Source organism: Onychomys torridus, chromosome 16, assembly GCF_903995425.1.
Source record: "Onychomys torridus chromosome 16, mOncTor1.1, whole genome shotgun sequence".
Classification (NCBI taxonomy): domain Eukaryota; kingdom Metazoa; phylum Chordata; class Mammalia; order Rodentia; family Cricetidae; genus Onychomys; species Onychomys torridus.
This window is the reverse complement of record NC_050458.1, coordinates 6,422,274-6,449,065: the sequence shown is the minus strand read 5'-3', so window position 1 is coordinate 6,449,065 and position 26,792 is coordinate 6,422,274. Positions and strand designations below refer to the sequence as shown.

The following is a 26,792-nucleotide window of genomic DNA, read 5'->3' as shown; positions in this document are numbered from 1 at the left end:
AAAAGAAGAGGGGGTCGAGATCATGATGGGGAAACCCACAGAGACAGCTGACTGGTGCTAGTTGGAGCTCACTGACTCTGGACTGACAGCTTGGGAACCTGCATGGGACCTGCTGAATATGGTTGACAATTGTGTGGTTTGATCTGTTTGTGGGGTCCCCAAACAGCAGCAGGACCAGGACTTATCCCAGGTGCATGAACTGACTTTTTGGAGCCCATTCCCTGTGGTGGGATACCTTGCTCAGCCTTAACACAATGGGGAGGGCTAGGCTCTCCTTCAACTTGGTATGCCTGACATTGTTGACTACCATGGGAGGCCTTACCCACTCTGAGGAGTGGATGGGGGTAGAGTGGGAGGGAGGTGAGGAGGCAGGAGAAGGGGAGGGAGGGGGAACTGGGGTTGGTATGTAAAACGAAAAAAATTTTAATAAATAAATATATTTTTTTAAAAAGCCTAAACTAAGGCCAAGCAGTCAAAACTAATAATACGTCTCTATGTCATGATTTGGGAGCTGGTTGGTGGCCCAAAAGAAATTGTGACAGAAAGTATCCTTCCTCAGCTGAAAAGGAGCTTCTGGTTTATTAGTTATGCCGTCATTAACCTGAAAAAGTTACACTATTTCCTGTGTCGGTACTATACATCTCAGCATACCACACAGTCCTTTATACAAAGAAAACTTTATTGATGAAAAGATCACACACAAAAGTTCTGTGTACAAAGTTTACAAATGTGGAAAAGTTAGTATTTACAACATTTTCCATACAGTACATGATAATTTTAATTTAAACTTTAGCAGAAGGTCTGACAGGCCCAAAGCATCCAAGAAAATGTTGCTCATGAAATAATATTTAATGAGAAACAAAACTAAGGAAGTTCATTATTGTTTTCAAGCGTGTTGTTCAAGCTACATTTGTGTATCATTTGCTTCATTTCCCCCATGTCTCACTGCTATGGTTAGCACACTTTCTTTTGTATGTTCAGTTGTGAACACGAACTTTACATAGTATCTGAGAAAGATACAACACAATGTGTCTGTAGTAGTATAAAAAGTTTTATGTTTAAATTAAAAAAAAAAAGAAATCTGGGTGTGGTGGTTCAAGTCTTTAATCCTAGCACTTGGGAGACAGAGGTAGGTGGCACTCTGTGAGTTTAAGGCCAGCCTGGTCTACATACTGAGTTCCAGGACAATTGGAGAGAGCTACATAGTAAGACCCTGTCTCAAAAAGCTAAAAAATCATAAAATAAGAAAGTATGAGCAACTATAAATGGCCATAATTCAATCCTGACTGGTCATGAAACCTTGACAACAACAAAGGAACTCAGTAGCTTGGTGTAATTTATGAAAATTTACAAGTGAAAACTTGCCAATTTCAGCTGCAGACAGCAGGAGACAGGACAACAAGGAGGGCACTGTCTCCACAGCATCTCCTTCAGAGACCTTGAAACGCTTCACGTCGACAACGCTCACCAAACTCACAGGTAAGACAAGGAGGCGTGGTTTTGAAGTTGAATGTTTCTTACAAGCCTTCCAGTGTAAAACCTATTCTTCACACTAGAACGACTGCTGTTTTGTAAGGTTTTTTTTTTTTTTTTTTGAGCTGAGGACTGAACCCAGGGCCTTGTGCTTGCTAGGCAAGCGCTCTACCACTGAGCTAAATCCCCAACCCTGTAAGTTTCTTAAAAAGTCAGTGTAACAGCTACCATTATAGCAAAGTAGCTAAAATATTAGAATAACATCATAAAAATATTTGAATCAATTCTCCAGGATTTTCAAAAAAGTTCAAATACATATAAGTGTGTTTTCAAATGTGTGTGCACACACACACATATAAAGAATCAATGATAAGTTTTAAATACTTCAGCAAAGAAAAATCCTGGTTTTATATCAAAAGAATGAAACAGCATAAAATATCTTAAAATACTTTAATGAAAGAATCTTCATAAATAGAAGGAAGATTCCTCTAATGCCCTCCCCACCCCTACAGTTTGAAAATATTATTAACCTGGATATTTTTGTTTTTTTTCCAGGTATGAATACATTGTATTATTCTTGAAATATGCCCCCCCCCCCCCAGTATAACAGCAGACAAACAGCCAGCATGCTGGTACATGCCTTTAATCCCAGCAGAGGCAGGCGGGGCTTTGAGTGTGAGGCCAGCCTGGTCTACAGAGTGAGTTCCAGGACAGCCAGGGCTACGCAGATTTGCCCAGTCTTGAAACAACCGAACAAACCAACAGCTGGACAGTAGACAAAGCTGGTTTAAGTGCAAAAGAAGAATGTAACAGTGAATTTTCTTTTTGCAGGGCTGGAAGATGAACCCAGGACCTCAAGTATTCTGGGTGAATGTTCTCCCACTGAACTACTCTCCCAGCTCAACAGTGGTTTTAAAAAGACAAATGCATTGTCGTCTCCAGTAAAATAAGAACTGACTTCCGGGGTAAGGAGAGAAAAGTTTCTTCAAGTGTCTGAATGCCCGGCAGCACCCTGCTCTTTTCTAACTGCAGAAGCTGAGTGAACAAGCAGAGATGTGGAACCTTTGAGGCTGCTTGGTTCTGGAGAACTGGGGACCTGCAAATTGCTGCTCTTCATTAGGGCAGTTTCAGTGATGTCACTCTTCGGACTTACCCTAGAAAAGAAGGAAGTTGATACGCATATATGTGGAAGCACAAGAGGATGTCAATCATCCGCCTGACTGCGGCTCATTTACCCCCAAGCAGCTCCGACCTCTATCAGAAGACAATCCACTACAGCTTTTGGGTAACACTTCAAATTACAGACCATTTTTCTCAGATACAACCTTTGCTGACTTCAGAAACTTTACCCAGTGCTGTCCTGTATGACCGAGCACAATACATTCTCAGGGAACACAATTCCGAAGGCAGATTCCTGCTGCCAGTTTACTGATTCCCTAGCAGTGTTAAACACAGTGTGAGAGTTTAGGAATACAATGATGACCGAGACCTCAGCTCCAATTCAGTGGAGGATAAAGCATCTAGCTAGTTCCGGCCAGGTATACGGAAGCATTATGGGAACACAGTATATTCAGCCCTGTCTGAGAGGGCTTAGGACAACCTTAAGAGTTTGCTATAGTTAGCTGTGAACATTCTGAGAAAAAACAAAAACCAAAACCATTACCAACCCTGTGCTTTGGTTACTTTTGACCACTGGGAAAAATCCACCATATTTTTTCACATTCAGAAACTAAAAACTTACAACCATCTTTGTATCCAATAGCACCTTAGATACAGAATGAAATAATGTGTTTTGTTTCCTTGAGATGTTTCTTTCTTGCTACTAGTATAGCTCAGGCTGGCCGTGAACTTGCTTGTGTGTAACCTGGGTTGGCCTCAAATTCATGACCCTCGTAACTCCAGCTTCAGAGCACTGGGATTACAGGCATGTACCACCACGCTCACCTATGATGTCTGATGATAGTGTGGTCTGTACTTCAGATGTACTTTAAACACTTACCTAAATGTCAAATAACTCTTAACAATTATCATGAGAAATGAACACTTTCCAACTTGAACTCTTAATTAAGACTCTTCTTAAAGCTAAGAACTGAACTATTAAGTAGCATATTTATTGGTTGAAACCAAGCTTCCTTGAATTAAAAGTAAAGGTATCTCATCATAAAATGCTTTTGTTCCAGATGCAGTACATGCCAATGAAGAAAGAACTATGTTGAATCCCGACAACTTCCCACAGCACAGCTGACCTCACCTTCCTTCACTCGGAGCCCCTTCCGACACACTGCTTTTTTCCTTCACGCTGCCCGCTCGGCCTTTCCTGTCGTTCTGTTCCCCAGACAGCTTGCAGCTGGACACTGCAGGGGAAGCAGGCTCTCCACAGTCCCGGTCCTTTGCTCTGTCTGCTCTCACCTCCTTCACGGACACTTCGGGGGAGGTCTGGACTTCTGTGGAAGTTTCTCGTCCTAAGTAGTCGTGGTCGGCGATTGCCATGGCAGAGGTGCCGTGGTCTGCCGTCACACCTGTGCTGGTCCCCATGGACTTGGAAATGACCTTCAGCTTGTGTGACCCTGGCTTGTAGTGTTTCTGCTTGTGTTTCACTTTGGAATTGTGCTTCAGGAAAAACTCACAGGACTCCTGCAGCACTCTCCGGCTTTCACTGATGGGGCTGCGGGGAACCCAGGGGAGAATTTGCTCAGTCCATCTCAAGTGTTACAGACATACTTGTTAGTTAGAAGCTCTGTTTGGTCTGTAGCATTTATAAAACCAGGGATTCTGCTGTGAGTTCGAGGCCAGCCTGGTCTCCAAAGTGAGTTCCAGGAACCAAAAAAGAAAAAACAAAAACCTGGGATTCCTAGATCCTGAAATCTTTTGTGCAAACACCTTTTTTGCTTTTGCTAACAGAAGCAGCACACTGGTGAGAAATTAAACAGTCAAAAACCAAAGACTGAAGGCAAGGAAATACAATCATCCCAATGAGACTGACTGTGTTTGTACCACACAGAAATATGCTAAACATAGGGGCAAGCCAGAAGAAAGAGGACACAGTATAATCAATGACCCCATTTCCTAAAATTGAAGTTGGCAAGTTATAGTAAAGTTAGTATGGATACATAAATATGAGATACACACGGATAACAATGAAAATAATAAAGCCCAGTTAAACGAAAATTTCAGTTTTCAAAAATTATTAGTGGAAAAGCATATAGTTCTGAATTAAAACATTTTGGAGACAGGGTCTTGCTATCCCAGTGAGCCTCAAATTTGCCATCTTCCTGCCTCTAGCCACCAAGTGTGGAGGCTGCAGGCAGGCCCCACTTGTCCCTCTATAGTTATGAAGTCTGTAACATGAAGAGTGTGATAATAAAATCAGTGGGAAATAAAAGAAATCTACAGCACATTATATACAGTATATATAAAGAACCAAAATGAACTATTTACTCCTAAGTATGTATTGATATTACAGAGTATCAATATTTTGAACTGTTATCATTTTAGGTAAAAACATCGGTATTTGTTCCGTTTACTTTAGACCAATCTGAGGATAAACAGTCTGCACTTACTCTCGCTTGCGGTTCCGTTTAAAGAACCCGGCCCACTCTGCGCATGTCTTTTTACTTCCAACCCAGAAGACCGCAGAGATACCAACAATTAATGTCATCAGGTACTTTATCATAAATAAAGCCAATTCTGGTCGAGCTTCTGTGTTTGCCTACAAAAACAAAATAAATAAGAACATATTTAAAATATCAAGAAAATCTGCATTGTCAAAGTAAAGTTCAAGCAAACTATAAATCTTCAGTCTGTTTTACGGCAAAAGGTTTGAATAAATGATATAAGGAACAATATTTTAAGTTCAATACATTTTTATGAAGTTCTGAACAAGGAACTTATATGTATATCAAAATATGGCTCTCACAGAGAAAAATACTTATGATTTTCAGAATCTTGGCATGACCTGTTAACCTTTTCCTCTCCTATTAGTAGAGTGGCCTCTCATAATTGCTAAGGTATTTGTCCATAAGTATTTACCTACTTTCCTTCACTATAATCTACATTTAAAATATATTTAGGGCTAGAAGGACGGCTCAGCAGCTGGGAACACTGGCTTCTCTGGCAGAGAACTCAGGTTCAGGCCCTAGCATCATACGGTTACTGTGGATATCACTCTGTATAAATAAAATTCTGTTTGGCCAGTGGCCAGGCAGGAAGTATAGGCGGGACAAGAGAGAAGAGAATTCTGGGAGGTGGAAGGCTGGGTGGAGAGAGACACCGCCAGCCGCCACCATGAAAAGCAACATGTAAAGACTCTGGTAAGCCACAAGCCATGTGGCAAAGTATAGACTAAGAAAAATGGGTTAATTTAAGATAGAAGAAGTAGATAACAAGAAGCCTGCCACGGCCATACAGTTTCTAAACAATGTAATTTCTGTGTGCTTTCTTGGTTGGGTCTGAGCGACTGTGGGACTGGTGGGTAAGAGAGATTTGTCCTGACTCTGGGCCAGGCAGGAAAACTCTAACTACATAAGGTGTGTCACGACCCTCCACAGCTCCGCTCCAGCGCCCTCTCCCGTCCTTTGTGGCACCAAATGTTCATGTGCATATATATATGCAGACAAACACTCCTATACACACATGCGGCCATATACACACATACAGGCCAACACTCATATGCATAAAAAGGAAAAACTAAAAACTAATCAAACTCCTGTTTTCTAGTCCTTCTGCACCGATGAACATTATATTAAAATTTGTTTGGCTGCCACAAAACAAATATTAGTAAGATGTGAAAATGTAGAAATTTCATAAAAAGTAGAATCACACTTTTGTTTAAAGCATACATTTTCAAATACTATAGTAAGTGTTCAAGTATAAAAGTATTGTGCAGATTGCATTAATCTTGTTTTTTGTGCTAATTAATATGCCTAGCCCCACGCACACCAGCACTAACAGAGCTTTGCTTTTCAAGGCTCGTGAGTTCTACCTCACTCAATCAGACCCTATTTCAACATCCTTAGATTACTTCCCGCATAGCTCCAACGGCAAGTAATGCTGTAGTGCTCCTCCTTAGATATTTAAAGTGATTCTTCAGAAGCCAAAGAATAGGAGGAATAGGGAGGGGTGGAGGGAGGGAGGGAGGGAGGGAGGGAGGGAGGGAAGGAGGGAGGGAAGCTGTCTGGTACATCCCAGGACCTTACTCACACTATGCGAGGACTCTGCCACTAAGCTACATCCCAGCCAGACAGAACCCTAAAATGTTGCTTTAATTAATTTATTGGAGAGAGTCTTACTATATTGCCCAGGCTGACTTCAAACTCAACAACTCTTCTACCCCAGCCTGCTAAGTATATAGGCACACTGCACACTACTAACATTTACCCCAGCCTGCTAAGTATATAGGCACACTGCACACTACTAACATTTACCCCAGCCTGCTAAGTATATAGGCACACTGCACACTACTAACATTTACCCCAGCCTGCTAAGTATATAGGCACACTGCACACTACTAACATCTACCCCAGCCTGCTAAGTATATAGGCACACTGCACACTACTAACATTTACCCCAGCCTGCTAAGTATATAGGCACACTGCACACTACTAACATTTACCCCAGCCTGCTAAGTATATAGGCACACTGCACACTACTAACATTTACCCCAGCCTGCTAAGTATATAGGCACACTGCACACTACTAACATTTACCCCAGCCTCCTAAGTATATAGGCATACTGCACACTACTAACATTTACCCCAGCCTGCTAAGTATATAGGCACACTGCACACTAGTAACATTTACCCCAGCACTTAAAAACTCAACTTTAAGAAATTATATATTTTCAGGAATTTACAATTTTTCATTTTAAAAACAGCACTTTATACTAATCATAAGCATCAGAGACACATGAAACCCATTTTCAATTGTGTGTTCTTTCTCAGTTAAGAATGACAGGATGGGCTGGGCTGAATCAGTTCTGTTTTTAGAAGCACACACTGCACAAAAGGTTAAACCCAAACATGGGGGTTTCCTACCAAAGGAAGAGTTGGGAAAAAACAGTAAACCCTCTCCAATTCAGTAGAATTTACTTTTCCTTTTATCCCTCTGGTGAGGCCTATTCTTCATAATTGTTAATCTGCTTTTATAACCCAATTTAATTGTTGTTTTCAATTCAGTGCTTAAAATAACTACGGGAGACTTGCTGTATCATAACTGTAATTAGAATTACTGCTTGAGGAGTGAACTCTTAGACTGTCGCCCAGCCTGACTGGCGCTCAGGGAAGGACTGACTCCCTGTATCTGTTAGGTCTTCTCAAACTGAAGTCTAATTTTCTGACCACGACTAATACAAGAGCATTTCCAGGAACACGAAAAATAAATAGAGGCATAATCCAAATGATGGCTCCTACCTGATAAGGACATGGGATGCGGTACTGGCGACAGTGATCGGAGAACCAAGTTATCTCCCAGGTGATCCTGTTCACTAGCTCATAGACATAGCAACCAAGAAGCGTCACTAAGGGCACAAGATACAGCCCACTGAAGACTCCAATTCGAATCATGAATTTCTTCAGTTTCTCTTGGTTTCGGCCATCATGTTGTATAACTTGTCGAACATGATTTAAGGAAATGATGCCAGCTAAAAGGAGAGACAGCCCAACAAACACACAGAGGCACAGAGGCAAGAGGACAAAGTACCGAGAGGCATCCAGGTCATAAAGGCCCACGAAGCAAACTCCGCTAATATTGTCCCCCTCGACTTTGTTCATAGCGAGCAGCGTGACAGTCAGGAAGCCAGGCATTCCCCAGGCAACCGCGTGGAACCACACCGCCTTCTGTTCAATGGCTTCACAACTCCACTTTCTTCCTGCAGCTAAGAACCAAGTAATGGTGAGAATCACCCACCACACAGTGCCAGCCATTGTGAAAAAATACAAAAACATAAACACCACACTGCAAGCCTTATTCTTCGAGCCCAAAACGACTGTGTTCCCGAGCTCCAGCTTCTCGTCTGCCTTATTACAAGCTGTGCTATTGCCCAGCAAAAACCCAACAAAGTACATGAGAGAGACAATGCTGTAGCAGACAGAGTAATATATAATTGGTCTCTCTGGGTATCTGAATCTTCTAACATCAATTAAAAATGTAAGAAATGTGAACAGAGTTGCACAAAGACAAAATATGGAAACTATTCCTATAAAACTTTTGGCAAAGTCCAGCTCATCACTTTTAAAATACATGTTGGGGCACGGAGGGGCACACTGGTCAATTCCCAGGAACTTATAGCCTTGCTCTCCTGAAGCCTTCAGATGCTTTGGGCACCAAAAGCCAATGTTTCTTGGGATTTGTTCTGTTTTCCTCTGAGGACCAAGGAGCTCTGTGTGTGGATCAGGAGTTACGGGACCAGTGTCATCACAGTGTGGCAATCTGTAAAGATCACAAAAACTCAATATATGAGGTCACCAGTCTTTAAATACTATTTTTCATTAATTCTTTAGAATTTCATACATGCATACAAGGTATTCTGATCATATTTACCTCTCTGTCCCCCAGACCCCCCCACCCCAACACACACTTTATCTTACCCTATCCCAGTATAAACAAACCATGGTCTTGTTGCATTCACAGTTGATGGGAGACATGCAAGGCTGAGTGATTTAGGGTTGGGTAGAGTTTTGAAACTGACTTAAAACTGTGGTTGTTCAAAAAGCCTCAGCTCACTTAAATATATCAACATGAAGACAGAAAATCATAAAAATCTAATTCCTTGGAAAATAATTAGTCAAGTCATAATTTTCAATATTTTCGGCCTTTAAGACTGAATATTTAAGAGAACGTATAATTTACCTATTTCGGTAATCTCCAGACAAAACACTGGCTTGCCTAATAACGGCGAATGAAATATAAAACCCAAGGAAACTGGCTTTCTTCACCTGAGTGAGACACAGCAGCACCTGCTGGACCAGTGCTCTTTCCACGGAGCGCCAGCCCTACGCGACTTTCTTTCTCTAATGTTCAGAGCAAGTCCTGGCCAACCACGTGACCAAGGGGACTAAAGCTAGGATGGCTGAGGAGAGTGACAGGGTAGAGCTTACATTCTTAAAAGAAGACACAGGTTGAGGACCAGCTTGACTGATATCGCTGGTTTGACTGGCTGTTAGCCTCTTCGCTTGTGGACAAATTTGAGCGACACACGGATATTTCTCTTCTATGTAGAACTTTACACTGAGCTGAATTTGTGCACACTGATATTACTTTGAAGGGTCTATATGGTTTAAAAGCAATGAGAACGCATCCAAAATAAAACAGACTAAGATTAAAATAGAGAATAAGAGGGTGGAGAGGTAGCTCAGTGGTTAAAAGCACTGGATCCTCTTCCAGAGGACCTGAATTTGATTTCCAGCACCTTCATGGCAGTTAGGGGCTTTGTGTAAGTCCAGTCCTAGAGGATTATACACCCTCTTTTGGCATCTGTGGGCACTGTACACTCATGCTGTGCAGACATACATGCAGGCAAAACACTCATAAATATCACTAAAGTACTTTAAAAAATTTATGTATTTTATATGTGCATTGATGCTTTGCTTACATGTATGTCTGTGTGAGGGTGCCAGATCCCCTGGAACTGGAGTTACAGACAGTTGTGAGCTGCCATGTGGGTGCTGGGAATGAAACCGAGTCCTCTGGAAGAGCAGTCCGTGCTCTTAACTGCTGAGCTATCTCTCCAGCCCCAAGAAAATACTTTTTGAGGGAGAAAGAGATAAAGAGAGGGGAGAGAGAGAGAGAGAGAGAGAGAGAGAGAGAGAGAGAGAGAGAGAGAGAGAGAATGAGAATGAGTGAATGATGTGGTGGTGAACACCTTGATCTCAGCATTGAGGAGGCAGAGGCAGGCTGATCTCTGTGAACTGGAGACCAGCCTGGTCTACAGAGTGAGATCCAGGATAGTCAGGGCTACACAGTGTGACAGAAATATATTCCTATACAACGAATACTCAAAATCTTGCAACTTTATTGACATGTAACATCATTCAATTTAGTTCTGCTTAGTGTCTTTTCCCCCCTTTGGTTTTTTTGAGACAGGGTTTCTCTGTGTAGCTTTGGAGCCTTTCCTGGAGGCCCAGGCCGGCCTCAAACTCACAGAGATCCGCCTGTCTCTGTCTCCTGAGTGCTGGGATTAAAGGCGTGCGCCACCGCCGCCCATCATGCTAGTGTCTTTGAAGTAAAGCAATGTAACATCACAGACATGGCCAGGACTTCTTCCTGCTGTCACGTCTTACTCCCCTTTTCTGTCTTCTCAAGAGCATTCATTACCAGAAACTTGGTTTTTATTCTCCTCAAGCATTTGAAGAGATTTTACTGTATTATTTACAAGCCATAACCTTGTACAGTAGTTCCACAGGTTCTGAACTGTATATAATTGGCATCATGCCATAACTTCGCTTTCTACGTGCAACACAATTTTTTCAGCTTATTAATAGACAGGTGTGAGTCAGCTGTGTTCACTTTATCAACCTTATAGTAGTAGTTCAGTGTGTAAGTACATCACAACTTGCTGAATGTTCTTCTGTGATGGATATTCAGATACTTTTCTACTTTAAAAAATGAGGGGCCAGCTGGGTGGTGGTGGCAGTGGCAGAGGCAGGCGGATCTCTGTGAGTTGGAGGCCAGCCTGGGCTACCACGAGAGTTCCAGGAAAGGTGCAAAGCAACACAGAGAAATCCTGTCTCAGAAAAAAAAAATGAGGGGCCATAAATGGCTCAACAGGTAAAGATGCTAGGGCCCAACCCTGACAATCTGAGTTCAATCTCCAGGACCCCCATGGTGGAAGGACAGACTTGACACCACAGTATCCTCTGACCTCCACCTATACACTGTGGCATGCACAAATCACCCATCACAATAGGGTTTTTAGAAGGAATAACCGATATTCTTGTTGATGGCTCAGAATTTGTTAGGAGTTTCTATAGACAATTTCTCAAATTTAGGATATGGACATTTACAATTTACCAATTATTAAATTATTCTGGAAAATGATTGTGCATTTACCAGAATGTGTGAATTCCACAAAGGTTCTATACTTTCTTCAGCCTGGCAATAAACAACACAAAACAAAAAACCAGGCTTCCCCAACTTACTGTGTGAGATTTCACTATATAAACAAAATATTTAAAATTCTAACCCCCTAATGTCTACAGAATAGGAAACAAAATAATAAAGATTAAAGTGTATAGTTCAATGAATTGATAAGGATCATTTATAAGTTAACTGTGCTTACAACCCCCTCTAGGCTGTCACTGTGTAGACCAGGCTGGCCTAAGCCTAAACCTAGTATACACCCCAGGCTGGCCTTCAACTTGAGATCCACCTACCCTGGCGTCATGAGTGCTGTATTACATGGGTGCACCACTGTGCCTAGCTTTAAATCCTGTTTTCTTACTATGAACTATAAGTGCGGTTGGTCAGACCTACACAATATTAATCACATTAATCACACTTATTCACTGTCACAGAAAGGCCTAGAAGGAATTTATTTAGGTGGAAAAATGTATTCCTGAGACTCATATCTAATAAAGACAATTTTACCTTGCCAAAATATATTACATTAGTACTGTGTAACGGTATATATATGAAATACAAGCAGCATTTTGATCCTGACACAGTAGGATAGTTCATATTATAAAAACACACTAAGTGAGCACTTTTGCACCATTTTTATTCTGGAATGCAAGCAATGATCTCAAACTCCATCACAGTATTCTGGGCGGTGGAGGCACCTGCTGCTGGCGGGTTTTCTCTCACGGTGAGTCCATGCGTCTGTGCATGTGACTGCAGTGCCATGAAGGTGAAGCCCCTCCAGAAGGCTGCATTTCGAGTGGTTGTGAGGCACCTGATACGGGTGCTGGGAACCAAACTCCAGTTCTCTGAAAGAGCAACACAAGCCCTCTTTGAGGCCCAAGTATGCTGTCTTGAAAACAGGACAGCCACACAGTTATGGAGGCAGTGTGGCTGTCAAAGACTGAGAATGAGGGAAAGAAAGCGAAGTAAGACCTAAGACTCCCCACTGTGTACTGGATAGGCCATGCTGCGGGGGAGACAGGAGAGAGGACAGGAGGAGGTGCAGCTAGGAGACACACTGACCACTGGCAACACAGTCCTGCATAAGAAGCATGTCTGGCCGTGACAAGCTGGGAACCTGGGCCTCCAAGGACTGAGGTGCTTCCCCCACCTGTTCCAAAGCAAAGGCACTTGGAAGGGCAGAGGCATTGTCCTGGGAACCCAGAGCCTGAGTGTGCCATTCTTCCAGAGTCCCAGAGTCGAACAGAAGCTGCCTGTGTGGATGTGTGAAAGCTTCCAGCGGGTGAGGACAAGAGCTCTAGCCAGAAATTCTCCTGCTTTTGTATTTGCGAAATAAGATGCCATAAAACCTTAAAGACTGTTCTAACATCCAGGGAGAAATTAGAGTATTTCTAGTGATCAAATCATCAGTAGTTTAGAAAGAGAGGTTTGTCAGCTTTATATTAGTGATATATATGGTTTGACATTGGGTTTACACACTTTTTTTAAAAAATGGAGATTCTATTTCCCAATGCAATGTATCAGGTATTTCAAACACAAAGCAAATTTGATTTGGTATAAGAAAACAATGTTTCTCAACAAAATCAAACTTTATGGATTAAAACTCCAAAAGAGGGGGAAATGTCAGCTTCAATACCACACACGTTTTTGTGATTCGTGACTTTATGCTTTAAAACTGTGCAGGCAATCCCAGAAAGAGCAAGCGTCTTCCCCGACATTACCTCTGAGTACACCTAGAACTGATTTATGTCGTCCTCCTGACGCTAGGTTGTAAGATCCAGGAGGACGGAATTCTTCCCTGCTGTATCTTAGCTCAGGCCCGGAGGGCATACAGTGAGAAGGCAGTGAGGACCAGGAAGACCTCTCCTCCTGCCGGCACATCCTGAGGGACTTGACCTCTTTGTGGACAACTCATTAAACTCCAGCTTCTTAACTTCCTTCTCTCCAAAGATAATCCCGAGCCACTTCAGCTACCTTTAGTTATGGTGACCTAGGAATCGGGCCGTTTTCTGAAGGGGCACACTAGCTTCAAAAATCAGCTCAGGCATCTTGTCAGTGGCCTGCCAGCTCCAATCTTGCAGTGTGTTTATAAACTGTCTACAATGCCTTTTTAAACCTCACAGGGACATCCTGTTTCCACCGCAGTCCTCATATATTTAGGCAGTCACAGACTAACTAATGTTGAATATCCTTTTCATTATTCTTTCACTTTATTCTTTCTTTCTTTCTATTATTCATTTTATGTACGCGAGTGTTTTGTGTCCATGTGGGTATGTGGATCCTAGTGCCCTTAGAGGCTAAAAGAACAAGAGTAATGGACAGTTGTGAGCTGTCATGTGGGTGTGGGTGCTTGGGAGTCGAACCCGGGTTGTTTATATGAACAACCAACGCTCTTAACCGCTGAGCCATCTCTGCAGCCTCTCATGTTACCCTTTCTCATCTTTGCATTGTATCTACTTGATAGAACTTCAACCACAGATTAAACCCAAATATCTGCTCCCCAGGTAATAGGGCCCAGCATCCCACCACTGCTGCAGAATGTCTCAACAGACCAGAGTATCCACTACAAATTCAGAATTACCCACAGTGCCTCGACAGTCGCTTCTCAAATTTATAAACACCGCCCCGACTCAACAGGACCCCGACACCAGCTACTTCCAAGGGATGCTAGCAGGCAGGAGCCCTCCAAGCACCTTGGTAACCATACAAGCCTACCATTCAGGGCCACCCTGACCCCATCCACCACTAGGATGGAGGCACCTCCTGTCACATTGGTGCTTGAGATCCTGTCTCCTCCTCAGAAGACTCTATTGATTGTTTCTTCTTGTTGTATATGGCTGCCTTTCCCTTGATCTGAAGTTCTTACAGTAGTCATTGATTGCTCCTTTATCTTGTACTAAATCTGTCCAATAAAACTCTCACCACAGATAAAGTCCACTGTTTACTTTGTCTGTGCTTTCTCCCCACTTATCTCATTAGGGAAATCTTCTGAGTCCTTCTGGCGGCCACACCCTCTTTCTGTTTCAACACCAGGTTTCCTGAAGCCCGTTCACATCTCACTTTATTCTCCATCCTCTCCATCACTCTTAGCCCCACAGTCTAGCCTCTGCCCCCACCTCTCCAGCAAAGGAGTGACTGCTCCTCCACAGTGGCTGAACCCTCATCCCCGGATCCTCCCTCCCTTCTGGACACACATTCACACTTCCCTTATTAGTCCAGTGTGACCAAATGGTTGACATCTGGACAAACAAACAAAACAAAACACCTGATGTAAAGGCTACTCTCAGAGGCCGCTGAGGTGAACTCCCTACTCATCAACGCTGGGAAAGGGAGGTAGCCTGGAGTCCTGAGGTGAACTGCCAAGGGAAGTTTTCCAACATCCCTCATGGGACTGCGGCAGGAGCGCCCTGATCTGCACAGAGGCCATTCCTACCCTAGCACACCTGGCGACCCCTGCCCTTGGCAGGAGACCGTGTTATGCACGGGGAAGGGCCTGACTGCTGCTGCTCTCTTTTTATCTTGTACCACAGCAGTCCTTCTCATCACTGCAGCAGCTTGCTTTTGGATTTGTTTTTCAAGACAGGGTCTCACAAGAGCCTTGAAGTCTCGATCCCCTGGCACACTCAGATTATAGGCACGTGCCAGCATGCTCAGCTCCTCACAGCATTTCAACGCCCTACTGTGCCGAGCGCTTTCCCTTGACAAGGAATCTGGACAAGCCGCTCCTGTTGTCTGGAAGCTCGTCCCCTCTCCTGTCACTGAAGTAACGCAGCTGCGTCTGTCCCAGTTTAGGTGACAGTCAACTCCTTCTTGACCCTCCCCAGCCCAGCACCTGTCCTAATTACGCTCCCACCTTTGTTGTGTCTCGGTCATGACCGCATTTACTAGCACAACTGCTTGGTTATTAGCTGCCCCTTCTCCTCCCGCAGCGTAGGCAGCGTAGGCTCCGAGAGCTGCCCCTTCTCCCGCAGCCCAGGCTCCGAGAGCTGCCCCTTCTCCTCCCGCAGCCCAGGCTCCGAGAGCTGCCCCTTCTCCCGCAGCCCAGGCTCCGAGAGGGGCAGCGTAGGCTCCGAGAGCAAGAACTAAGTGTTTATGGCTGACCAGTAGGTCTACAGTGCTTACCACCATTGTGCCCAATCATGGAGAGTTAACAATGTAACATGCCGTTAGTCTTCAGCATTTGTATTTTTCATTGTCAGTGAAAAACATAACTTACCTGTTACATTCAAGTTCTTCAGGCCACTGGACCCCAAAAGTGTCAATTAAGTCTTTGCAGTCAGAATATACTGTCTTACATAGTTTACGACAAGGTGGAACCACATGAATTTGCTCTGTGCATGTTGGTATGAAAGCTTGGCAAAGGAATATTTCAACATTTGGTGAACATTCCAGATTTGCAAGAGGCAGAAAGTGCTATTAAGAAAAAAAACAAAAACAAAAACAGAAAGACCCAGTTAGAAAAATGTTAATCACAAATGCTTAAAGCATATACCTTTTTACTTATCTTCTAGATGAGTCTTTAACTCTTTCTTTCAATATGGTTACATTTTGAGGTAGGAACTTTTTAGTCTGTTAGATTTATGTATGAGTTCTTCATACAAGGTGGAAATTATCATTTTATAGGTTATACCTTTTTATTTTTAGAAGAAATGCTTTATCATTGTTCATTCATCCATCTGCACAGGCATTCATCACACACACACACACACACACACACACACACACACACACACACACACACACACACGGTAGCAGACACCACTGTAGACTCTGGGGATACAGCAGTGCCTGGAACAGACTTCCTTCCCTCCTTGAATTTCAGCTAGTGGTCAAGGCAAACGTTAAGAAACAACAGTATAGAACAACTCCTTAGACAGGTAAGGACAAGCTGCAGGAAGGGTGGACAGACAGACTGTTTAGATTGGTGGGTAGAAGATGTCTCCAGGAGACAGGCCAGCAGACTCTAGCGAGGTCAGAAGTAAGGACTGGCAGAAGGAAAGAATCAGAATGTGAAACCCCTTGTGACAGCCGTCACACCAATCCAATGGCAAACGCCGAGTCTTTATTCTGTTTACATCAAAACCAACACAATTCCTCTTTGTGAACATCTTCTCCTTTTGTCTTACAGAATACCAATTTTCTGGATTCCTACCCACCTCACTGCCATTAGGTCTTCTATTTGTTGATTCTAAGTAAAGAAAAGCTCTGGAGCTCAGATCCTGAGCCTCTTGTGCCAGAACACAGTCCCAGGGAAACCCACCACACAACTCAGACCCACTGTCCTCCAAACAGTGCCCCAATCGTCCAGATCTCATGATGCTCAAGCTGTTCAGGCCAAGAATCTTGAAAAGAATGAAAGAATTCATTCTTTTTATACCCAGTCTGTCAACAAATCCTACAATTCTTCCTTCAAAATATATTTCAAATTCAGCCACTTTCCATCATTACCACCCAGTGGAAGTCACGGTGCCCTTCCTAGCCCACTGCAGAGGCCCTATGGGCCTCACTATCCCATGCTTGCTGATCTTACATCCATAGCAAGCCATGTTCCCCAGAACGTGATTCTTCAAGATCTAAGTCTGTCCTTGTTCAAGGACTCCAACAGAACCGTCGGTCTTTACTGTGCCCTGCTGGCCTCAACTGCTGGTTCTGTTCATCTCCTCCATCCCCTTCCTTGGCTTGTCTTCATGGTGCTTCCGCCGCCGTCTACACTGTGCCACAGTTGTGCCTTCTGACCTCGCTAGAGTCTGCTGGCCTGTCTCCTGGAGACATCTTCTACCCACCAATCTAAACAGTCTGTCTGTCCACCCTTCCTGCGCTTGTCCTTACCTGCCTAAGGAGTTGTTCTATACTGTTGTTTCTTAACGTTTGCCTTGACCACTAGCTGAAATTCAAGGAGGGAAGGAAGTCTGTTCCAGGCACTGCTGTATCCCGAGTCTACAGTGGTGTCTGCTACCCTATGATGTCATATACACACATATATAGTGAATGCCTGTGCAGAGGATGAATGGACAATGGCAAAGCATGCCTAAAACAAAACATTAGGCCAGCAAAGAAAGGATCACAACTGTGTCCAAAGGAGGACATATGCAAATGGATTAGATTCTAAATATCTATCAGGCGCTAGAAGGCAATGAAGCAATAATTCTAAAGTTCAGATGGAAAGTCACTTTCAATACAGAATTCTATATCTAGCCAAATATTTAGGTTAGGGCAAAATATTGACATTTTTGGCCCTGGAAGGAATTCTTAAAATTAACTTTCAAATTAAAAAGTACAGTGTGTCCAGAGAAACTCCTCCTGTAGCAGATGGGAACAAATACAAAAACGCACAGCCAGACATTATGAGGAGAGAGATTTTGGGACACTCAGTCCTAAAAGGGATGTCTCTATCAAGTCCCTCCTGTCAGGGATCAGGGACCCCGGCAGAAAAGGAGGCTGAAAGAGTGTACCAGCCAGAAGGGATGGAGGCCACCAAGAAAACAAGGTCCTCTAAGCCAACGATCTAGGCACCTATGAATGCACAGAGACAACTTGCACAGGTCTGCACCAGATGGCATCCTAGACTGGAAAGGGAGAGTGGGCAGGTGTCCCATTCCTAACCCAGAGACATCTCCAGCAGACTACCACCTGCAAATGAAAATTTTGTCTACTCCAAAGGAGTCTCACTGGGACAACACCTACTCTCAGGGTGGGCCGCACGCCCAGCAGCAGACGGCCAGCAGGAAGTGGACTCGGCAGCTTCAGAGGTTGCTTGTCTCATATTGTCCTGTCAGGGCTTTCCGTTTTTATTTTATTTACATATACTTTTTCTTCTCTACTTTTACCCTACAGGTCCTTTGCAGATGCATTATGGTTTCCAGTTCACTGTTTTTATGGGATTCCTGAGTATACGATACGAACAGTGAGTCTGTCTCTTGTGCTTTCTCTTGGGATCTTTTCCTTCTGTTTTGTTCTGTTCGGAAGTGTTAGTTTTGGTTATATTATATAATATTATACTTGTTTTTATTATATAATATAATATATTAGTTTTTATAATATATAATATATTAGTTTTTATTATATTATATTAGTTTATCTTATCTTATATTATATATATTATATTATACTCTCCTAGAAGCCTGTTTGTTCTCTAAGGAGAGACAGAAAGGAGGTGGATCTAGATGGGAGGGAGGTGGAGAGGAACTGGGAGGAGATGAGGGAGGGAAACCATAACCAGGATATATTATGTGAGGGAAAAATCAATAAGAGGGGTGGAAAAGTTAAGTACGTAGCATTCCTGAAGAAGAAACTGACGGGAAAAATGAAGAAGGAAAGTGGTGGAGGGCGCAGGACTGAGGTGGCCCGGCACTGAGGAGTAGAAGGCCCTGGGCAGCACAGCTCTGAGTCTAGAGCACAAAGCCGTCAGAGCATAGGGAGGCAGATGCGTGAAGGAAGAGCCGAGGAAGGGGAATGGGGTACTGGAACCAACAGAAAGCAGGGGCTGCGGGTGTAGATCAGTTGGCTGAGTGCTTGCCTAGCACGCATAAGGTCCCAGTACTGTGTAACCCAGGTATGGTGGCTTCCAAACCCAGCGCTCAAGAGTGGAGGGAGAAGGGTCGGAAGTTCAAGATGGTCCTTGGCAACACACGGAGTCTGAAGCCAGCTTGGGCTACATGAAGCTCTGTCTCAAAAATAAAACTCCAAGAAGAAATAAAAGGAAACACACACAGAAAACAGGTTGTACAGTACCTGAAACACCTCGAGAAATTGATGCTAGGTGTGTGAGAAGACCATTAAGACATCAGAAAGAACCAGCCACACGTACAGACAGCAAAGGAACTGGGGAAGTACAGCTATTGCATTAACTGTGGGAGACAGAGACCATCCTCTATCCAGGTGACTATAACTAGTCCCTGTCACCATCCCTCTATCCAGGTGACTACAACTAGTCCCCCATCACCATCCTTCTATCCAGGTGACTACAACCTAGTCCCCCATCACTCTATCAAGGTGACTATAACTAGTCCCCCGTCACCATCCCTCTATCCAGGTGACTACAACCTAGTCCCCCATCACTCTATCAAGGTGACTATAACTAGTCCCCCGTCACCATCCCTCTATCCAGGTGACTACAACCTAGTCCCCCATCACTCTATCAAGGTGACTATAACTAGTCCCCTGTCACCATCCCTCTATCAAGGTGACTACAACCTTGTCCCCCGTCACATCCCTCTATCCAGGTGACTACAACCTTGTCCCCCATCACTATCCCTCTATCCAGGTGACTACAACCTCGTCCCCCATCACCATCCCTCTATCCAGGTGACTACAACCTTGTCCCCCATCACCATCCCTCTATCCAGGTGACTACAACCTTGTCCCCCATCACTATCCCTCTATCCAGGTGACTACAACCTCGTCCCCCATCACCATCCCTCTATCCAGGTGACTACAACCTAGTCCCCTGTCACATCCCTCTATCCAGGTGACTACAACTAGTCCCCCATCCCTCTATCCAGGTGACTATAACTAGTCCCTGTCACCATCCCTCTATCCAGGTGACTACAACGTAGTCCCCCGTCACCATCCCTCTATCAAGGTGACTATAACTAGTCCCCTGTCACCATCCCTCTATCAAGGTGACTATAACTAGTCCCCTGTCACCATCCCTCTATCAAGGTGACTATAACTAGTCCCCTGTCACCATCCCTCTATCAAGGTGACTATAACCTAGTCCCCTGTCACCATCCCTCTATCAAGGTGACTATAACTAGTCCCCCGTCACCATCCCTCTATCAAGGTGACTATAACTAGTCCCCCGTCACCATCCCTCTATCAAGGTGACTATAACTAGTCCCCTGTCACCATCCCTTTATCCAGGTGACTACAACCTAGTCCCCTGTCACCATCCCTCTATCCAGGTGACTACAACCTAGTCCCCCGTCACCATCCCTCTATCAAGGTGACTATAACTAGTCCCCCGTCACCATCCCTCTATCAAGGTGACTATAACTAGTCCCCTGTCACCATCCCTTTATCCAGGTGACTACAACCTAGTCCCCTGTCACCATCCCTCTATCCAGGTGACTACAACCTAGTCCCCCGTCACCATCCCTCTATCCAGGTGACTATAACTAGTCCCCCGTCACCATCCCTCTATCAAGGTGACTATAACTAGTCCCCCGTCACCATCCCTCTATCAAGGTGACTATAACTAGCCCCCTGTCGCCATCCCTCTATCCAGGTGACTACAACCTAGTCCCCTGTCACCATCCCTCTATCAAGGTGACTATAACTAGTCCCCCATCACTCTATCAAGGTGACTATAACTAGTCCCCCATCCCTCTATCAAGGTGACTATAACTAGTCCCCCATCACCATCCCTCTATCAAGGTGACTATAACTAGTCCCCCATCACTCTATCAAGGTGACTATAACTAGTCCCCCATCACTCTATCAAGGTGACTATATCCTAGTCCCCCGTCACTCTATCAAGGTGACTATAACTAGTACCCCATCCCTCTATCAAGGTGACTATAACCTAGTCCCCTGTCACCCTCACTCTATCAAGGTGACTATAACCTTGTCCCCCGTCACCATCCCTCTATCAAGGTGACTATAATCTAGTCCCCCGTCACCATCCCTCTATCAAGGTGACTACAACCCAGTCCCCCATCCCTCTATCAAGGTGACTATAACTAGTCCCCCATCCCTCTATCAAGGTGACTATAACTAGTCCCCCATCACTCTATCAAGGTGACTATATCCTAGTCCCCCGTCACTCTATCAAGGTGACTATAACTAGTCCCCCATCCCTCTATCAAGGTGACTATAACCTAGTCCCCTGTCACCCTCACTCTATCAAGGTGACTATAACCTTGTCCCCCGTCACCATCCCTCTATCAAGGTGACTATAATCTAGTCCCCCGTCACCATCCCTCTATCAAGGTGACTATAACTAGTCCCCCGTCACCATCCCTCTATCAAGGTGACTATAACTAGTCCCCTGTCACCATCCCTCTATCAAGGTGACTATAACTAGCCCCCTGTCGCCATCCCTCTATCCAGGTGACTACAACCTAGTCCCCTGTCACCATCCCTCTATCCAGGTGACTACAACCTAGTCCCCTGTCACCATCCCTCTATCAAGGTGACTATAACTAGTCCCCCATCACTCTATCAAGGTGACTATAACTAGTCCCCCATCACTCTATCAAGGTGACTATATCCTAGTCCCCCATCACTCTATCAAGGTGACTATAACTAGTCCCCCATCCCTCTATCAAGGTGACTATAACTAGTCCCCCATCACCATCCCTCTATCAAGGTGACTATAACTAGTCCCCCATCACTCTATCAAGGTGACTATAACTAGTCCCCCATCCCTCTATCAAGGTGACTATAACCTAGTCCCCTGTCACCCTCACTCTATCAAGGTGACTATAACCTAGTCCCGTGTCACCCTCACTCTATCAAGGTGACTATAACTAGTCCCCCGTCACCATCCCTCTATCAAGGTGACTATAATCTAGTCCCCCGTCACCATCCCTCTATCAAGGTGACTACAACCTAGTCCCCCATCCCTCTATCAAGGTGACTATAACTAGTCCCCCGTCTCCATCATTCCTCACCTCATGCCTCAGTAACTCCCATTCCTGCAACCACTTCTCTATTTTCTACAGTGGAACCACACAGTATGGGTGCTTTTCTGTTGTTTAGCTTCTGTAACCCAGAATCATCAGTGTTTAAAGATTTATTTTTGGATTTTAGCGATGTGTGCCTGAGTGAGTTTACGTGCACCTTGTGTGTATGCAGGTGTCCCAGGAGGCCAGAGGTCATCTGATTCCCTGGCACTGCAGTCACAAGTGGCTGTGAGCCATTTGATATGGGGACCCGAAACCACCCTCCCCATCCTCATTACTGTGAGATGCATCCACTTTGTTCCGTGGAGCCATAGTCCCTTCCTCCTGCTGCTGTAGGATCTACTGCACTGCTGCCCCATCTGCTGCCCCTCCACTCGACTGCTGACAGTGTCCATGGGACATTTCAGGGCAGAGGAACTGCCACAGGCAGCTACACAAACAGCAGTGCAGGCAAGATGCTTTAAACACATAGACTTGGGCAGGAGAGACGGCTCAGCAGGGGAGAACACGCCTGCTCCTCAGAGGACCTGAGTTCAGATCCCAGCACCCATGCTGGGCAGCTCACAACTGACTGTAACTCCAGCTCCAGAAGACATGGACACACACACACACACACACACACACACACACACACACACACACACGAATAAATAATAAATGTATCTTTAAAAAGAATACATGGGTTGGGGATTTAGCTCAGTGGTAGAGTGCTTGCCTAGCAAGTGCAAGGCCCTGGGTTCGGTCCTCAGCTCTGTAAAAAGAAAAAAAAAAAGAACACATACTCTCTGTTTTGGTTTTTCACACAGGGTTTCTCTGTGTAGCTTTGTGCCTTTCCTGGAACTCACTTGGTAGCCCAGGCTGCCTCAAACTCATGCCTGGCTCTGCCTCCCGAGTGCTGGGACTAAAGGCATGCGCCACCACTGCCCAGCTAGAATACATACTCTTAAAGTCATCAGTATAAAAACTGACATTATACAGAGAGAATGTGTAGTAGGAGTGGACATTCTGATTTGAGAGGAATGTACTGAACCTATATTTTAGCATCATTTCTCCATCCTCTTAATGCCACTGAAAAGAGATGTTTTTATTTAAACATTCAAAAAATCCTAAAAGCATAGCTGTATTAACAAACAAGTGGAAAAAAACCTCGGAAAATCTCTCATTAGTGAATTATAAGGTTTGAGAAGTTTCTGGAAGATAAAAAGGAATAGGGATGATGTTTTCTTCAGTATGGCCAACTAAATAGCTTCTGATGTGCAAATACACTTTAAAATACATTGCTGAATACTTCTTATACCTAATCCATTTTTCTTAAAATATACACCGCTAGCTGTGCGGGGATGGCGCATGCCTTTAATTCCAGCACTCAGGAGGCAGAGGCAGGTGGATTTCCATGAGTTTGAGGCCAGCCTAGTCAACAGAATGAGTTCCAGGATGGACAGGGCTACACAGAGAAACCTTGTGTCAAAAAACAAAATAAAATTGTGTGTGTGTGTGTGTGTGTGTGTGTGTGTGTGTGTGTGTGTGTGTGTGTGATGGACTGATGGACAATTTCATGATAATAAAGAGGCTGAGACAAAAGTATAGAATGTTGTTCACTGACAGGTATCTCAAAACTTAGAAGATCCACACTCAACAATAATTTTAGAGAATGTTGGACCCATAGAAAGTTCACCCGACCTGATGGGGCAAAGTGACTAAGGAAAAACAGGGCCACCACAGTTGGAATTCTGGCATTCTGGTTGTGGGCCAAGCCTTTGAGAATGGCAAAGCCATCTTCCCAGCCCACAGCTGGTATTCTATATTTCTCTTCCAGCCTTTGCCAGTAAAAAGGCACTCAACGGGGCTGGAGAGATGGCTCAGAGGTTAAGAGCACTGGCTGTTCTTCCAGAGGTCCTGAGTTCAATTCCCAGCAACCACATGGTGGCTCACAACCATCTACAATGACTTCTGGCCTACAGGCCCAACACTCACTGTATATATAATAATTAAAAAAACAAACAAACAAACAAACAAAACAAACAAACAAAAAAACCTTGAAAAAAAAAGGCACTCAATGGTCAACCTTTCACCTGGCCAGGAAATTGCTGAGGCCCTGTGAGAATCCTCTTCTGGTGAGGAGGCATGAACAGCTGACCAATTTATTTCTTTGTTTATACTGTCCTCAACAAGTCTAATTCTAATATAATAGTTTTGAGTGTCTGGCCAGGGAAGCAGGTAGGCTGACTGCGACCTTGGCCTCACCTTCTGCTCCTCCAAATCAAATCTCCCAGTCTCACCCCCAGCTCTGCATAGAACACCTCCTGCAGCCCTCCCCCATCTCCAGTGGATCCAACAGGTCTTCCCCTCCTAACTCCCATGCCCCACTCATTGACTTTTTCCAGCCCCCAACTCCAGAAGGCACCCTCTGGGAACCCACAGGCCACTCCTGCCGGAGCAGCAAGTAAGCTAACTGCAGATCTTCACCTCTCCCTCCATCCCTCAAAGTCCAATCCCCAGTCTCATCCCTAGCTCTTTAGCAAACGTTCTGCTGTAGCACCCCCCACTTTCTGCCTGCATACCCAGTGGACTAATTGAGCAGATCCTGGTGGAACACCCTGCCTTTCTCTCTCTTGTGAAACCCCTCTATTGCCCCCAGCCCCTCCCCATTCCTCAGCCCCAGGTCCCAATATCCAGAAACACATTTTACCTGGAACCCCCAGTGCCCATACCAATCAGGACCCCAGATTTTTCCTACAGGTAACACACAGTCTACCACACTCTCTTAAGAACTAGAAAGGAAACCAAGGAACAAAACTTCCACCCAACAAAGACAAGATACCAACACTTAGAATTACAGTCTTTCCAATCCCAGGTGTCCAGACACCAGCATATAAAGCACAATAACAGCCAGAACAACACATCTCCATAGAGCCCAGCAACCCCACCATTGCTGGCCCTAGACAGTCCAACACAGCTGGAGCAAAAGACTTCAAAACAGTTGTTATGAAAATGACAGGGTCCTTAAGTAAAGTCTGATAACCAGATTCTTCAGTAGGAAGAACGCAAGGGTACAGTATTGTGTTCCAACAGAGAAACCACTTCACAACTGCCACAATGAGCTGATGGCCAACATTTAAAAACTGATGCCCAGCTCAATGGCAAGATGAAAGTCTCTCTCTCTCACACACACACACACACACACACACACACACACACACACACACACGTTTGCTCTACAACTTTCTTTTTTTGTTTTTGTTTTTTGTTTTGTTTTCCGAGACAGGGTTTCTCTGTGTAGTTTTGGTGCCTGTCCTTGATCTGGCTCTGTAGACCAGGCTGACCTCAAACTCACAGAGATCTGCCTGGCTCTACCTCTGTGCCACCACCGCCTGGCCGCTCTACAACTTTCTTACAGGACAACCATAGCAAGATGTGTGTACTGAGCAGCTTCTGGTCTCTCAGCCTCTCCAGCATCCAGCTAGCCAATGTTGGACTACCCAGTATGCCATATGTAAGCCAACCTAATGAATCTACTTTTAATACATATTCATTCTATGAGTTCTATTCCTCTAGAGAGCCCTGACACAAATAGTTTGCCTACCACAGCAACACTGATATTTATATACAGAAAAGAGACTAAGTCAGACACTGAAAACGGAAATTCTGTCTGAAGGTCAGGCTCATCAGTTAAAGGTGTGTGAGACAGGGGAATGGCTGACAGCGGCTGCCACCTAGATCCAGCAGACCTTTCCTTGGAGATATGAGCACAGAATTGTCAGACACATCAGTTTTGCATATACAAAAAGAGAACCTCAGTTTTTAGGTGAGAAATCTCCCAAATCTTGACTCTTGGCACTTTAATTTACACTGTGCAGGACAAAGAGAACACATCTTTGGATCAGATCTAATAGAGCCACCAACTTGCAAATTGATCAGACTAACAGATAAAGGACTTAGTCTTGGGGGCCTGCAAGGATCTTTGAGTCAGTGATTCTCAAAACATCTATGTACACCTCAACTAGCCAATAAACGGTTAAGTGGGAAGTACAAAAAGCCTGACCTACCAAACAAACAAAGGCTCAGCTGCTCTGGCCCAGAAGGAAACCCTCCCCGCTGAGAAGCTTCTCTGGGCTTCCTTCTACAGTGACCTCACAGCACCCCGACATCACAGACCCACAACCACTGAGCTGGGCCAAGCCTTCGGATCACAAAGAGAATGTGCCAACTTCTTAGTGCAAATTATTTTGGAAATTCCCAAATCTATGCTGGATTAGAGTCTAAATGTTCTTATTCCAGACTCACTGCTACTGTTACTATAATATTATAAATCTTATAATTATCAAATCTTATAGTGATCTTTTTCAGGCACCACAATAACCCTGTGAAACAGCCTTGCAGATGAAGGGTCTGGCTCTGAAAGGTGACGTAACCTTGGGTAGTGACAGAGTTGTGAGCAACAGGAGGGATTGTAGCCCATGTGACCCAGAGTCTTTCCTCTGGATCATGACCCCAGTTTTTGCTGAAAATCACACTCTCAAGCCACAAGACAAGTAAAAAATGCCTCAATCCAACAAGGAAGGAGGAGGAATATCTTAGAAGAGGACTGGAAATCTACAACAACACAAATTCATAGGTCAC

General features: G+C 44.4%; 1 protein-coding gene across 6 annotated transcripts in view; it reads right to left on the bottom strand.

Moving 5' to 3' along the window:
• Positions 1-2,151: 2,151 nt before the first annotated feature.
• The window catches only part of Fzd6 (frizzled class receptor 6), a 36,889-nt gene continuing 12,248 nt past the window's right edge, over positions 2,152-26,792 (bottom strand). For all 6 annotated transcript variants that reach the window (XM_036208622.1, XM_036208620.1, XM_036208623.1 and 3 more), the window contains exons 3-7: positions 15,764-15,960; positions 7,881-8,898; positions 5,034-5,182; positions 3,725-4,138; positions 2,152-2,627 (exon numbers count right to left, since the gene is read on the bottom strand). In XM_036208622.1, coding sequence (XP_036064515.1) covers positions 2,459-2,627; positions 3,725-4,138; positions 5,034-5,182; positions 7,881-8,898; positions 15,764-15,960 — 1,947 coding nt within the window. In that variant the 3' untranslated portion in view covers positions 2,152-2,458. The remainder of the gene's footprint in view (positions 2,628-3,724; positions 4,139-5,033; positions 5,183-7,880; positions 8,899-15,763; positions 15,961-26,792) is intronic.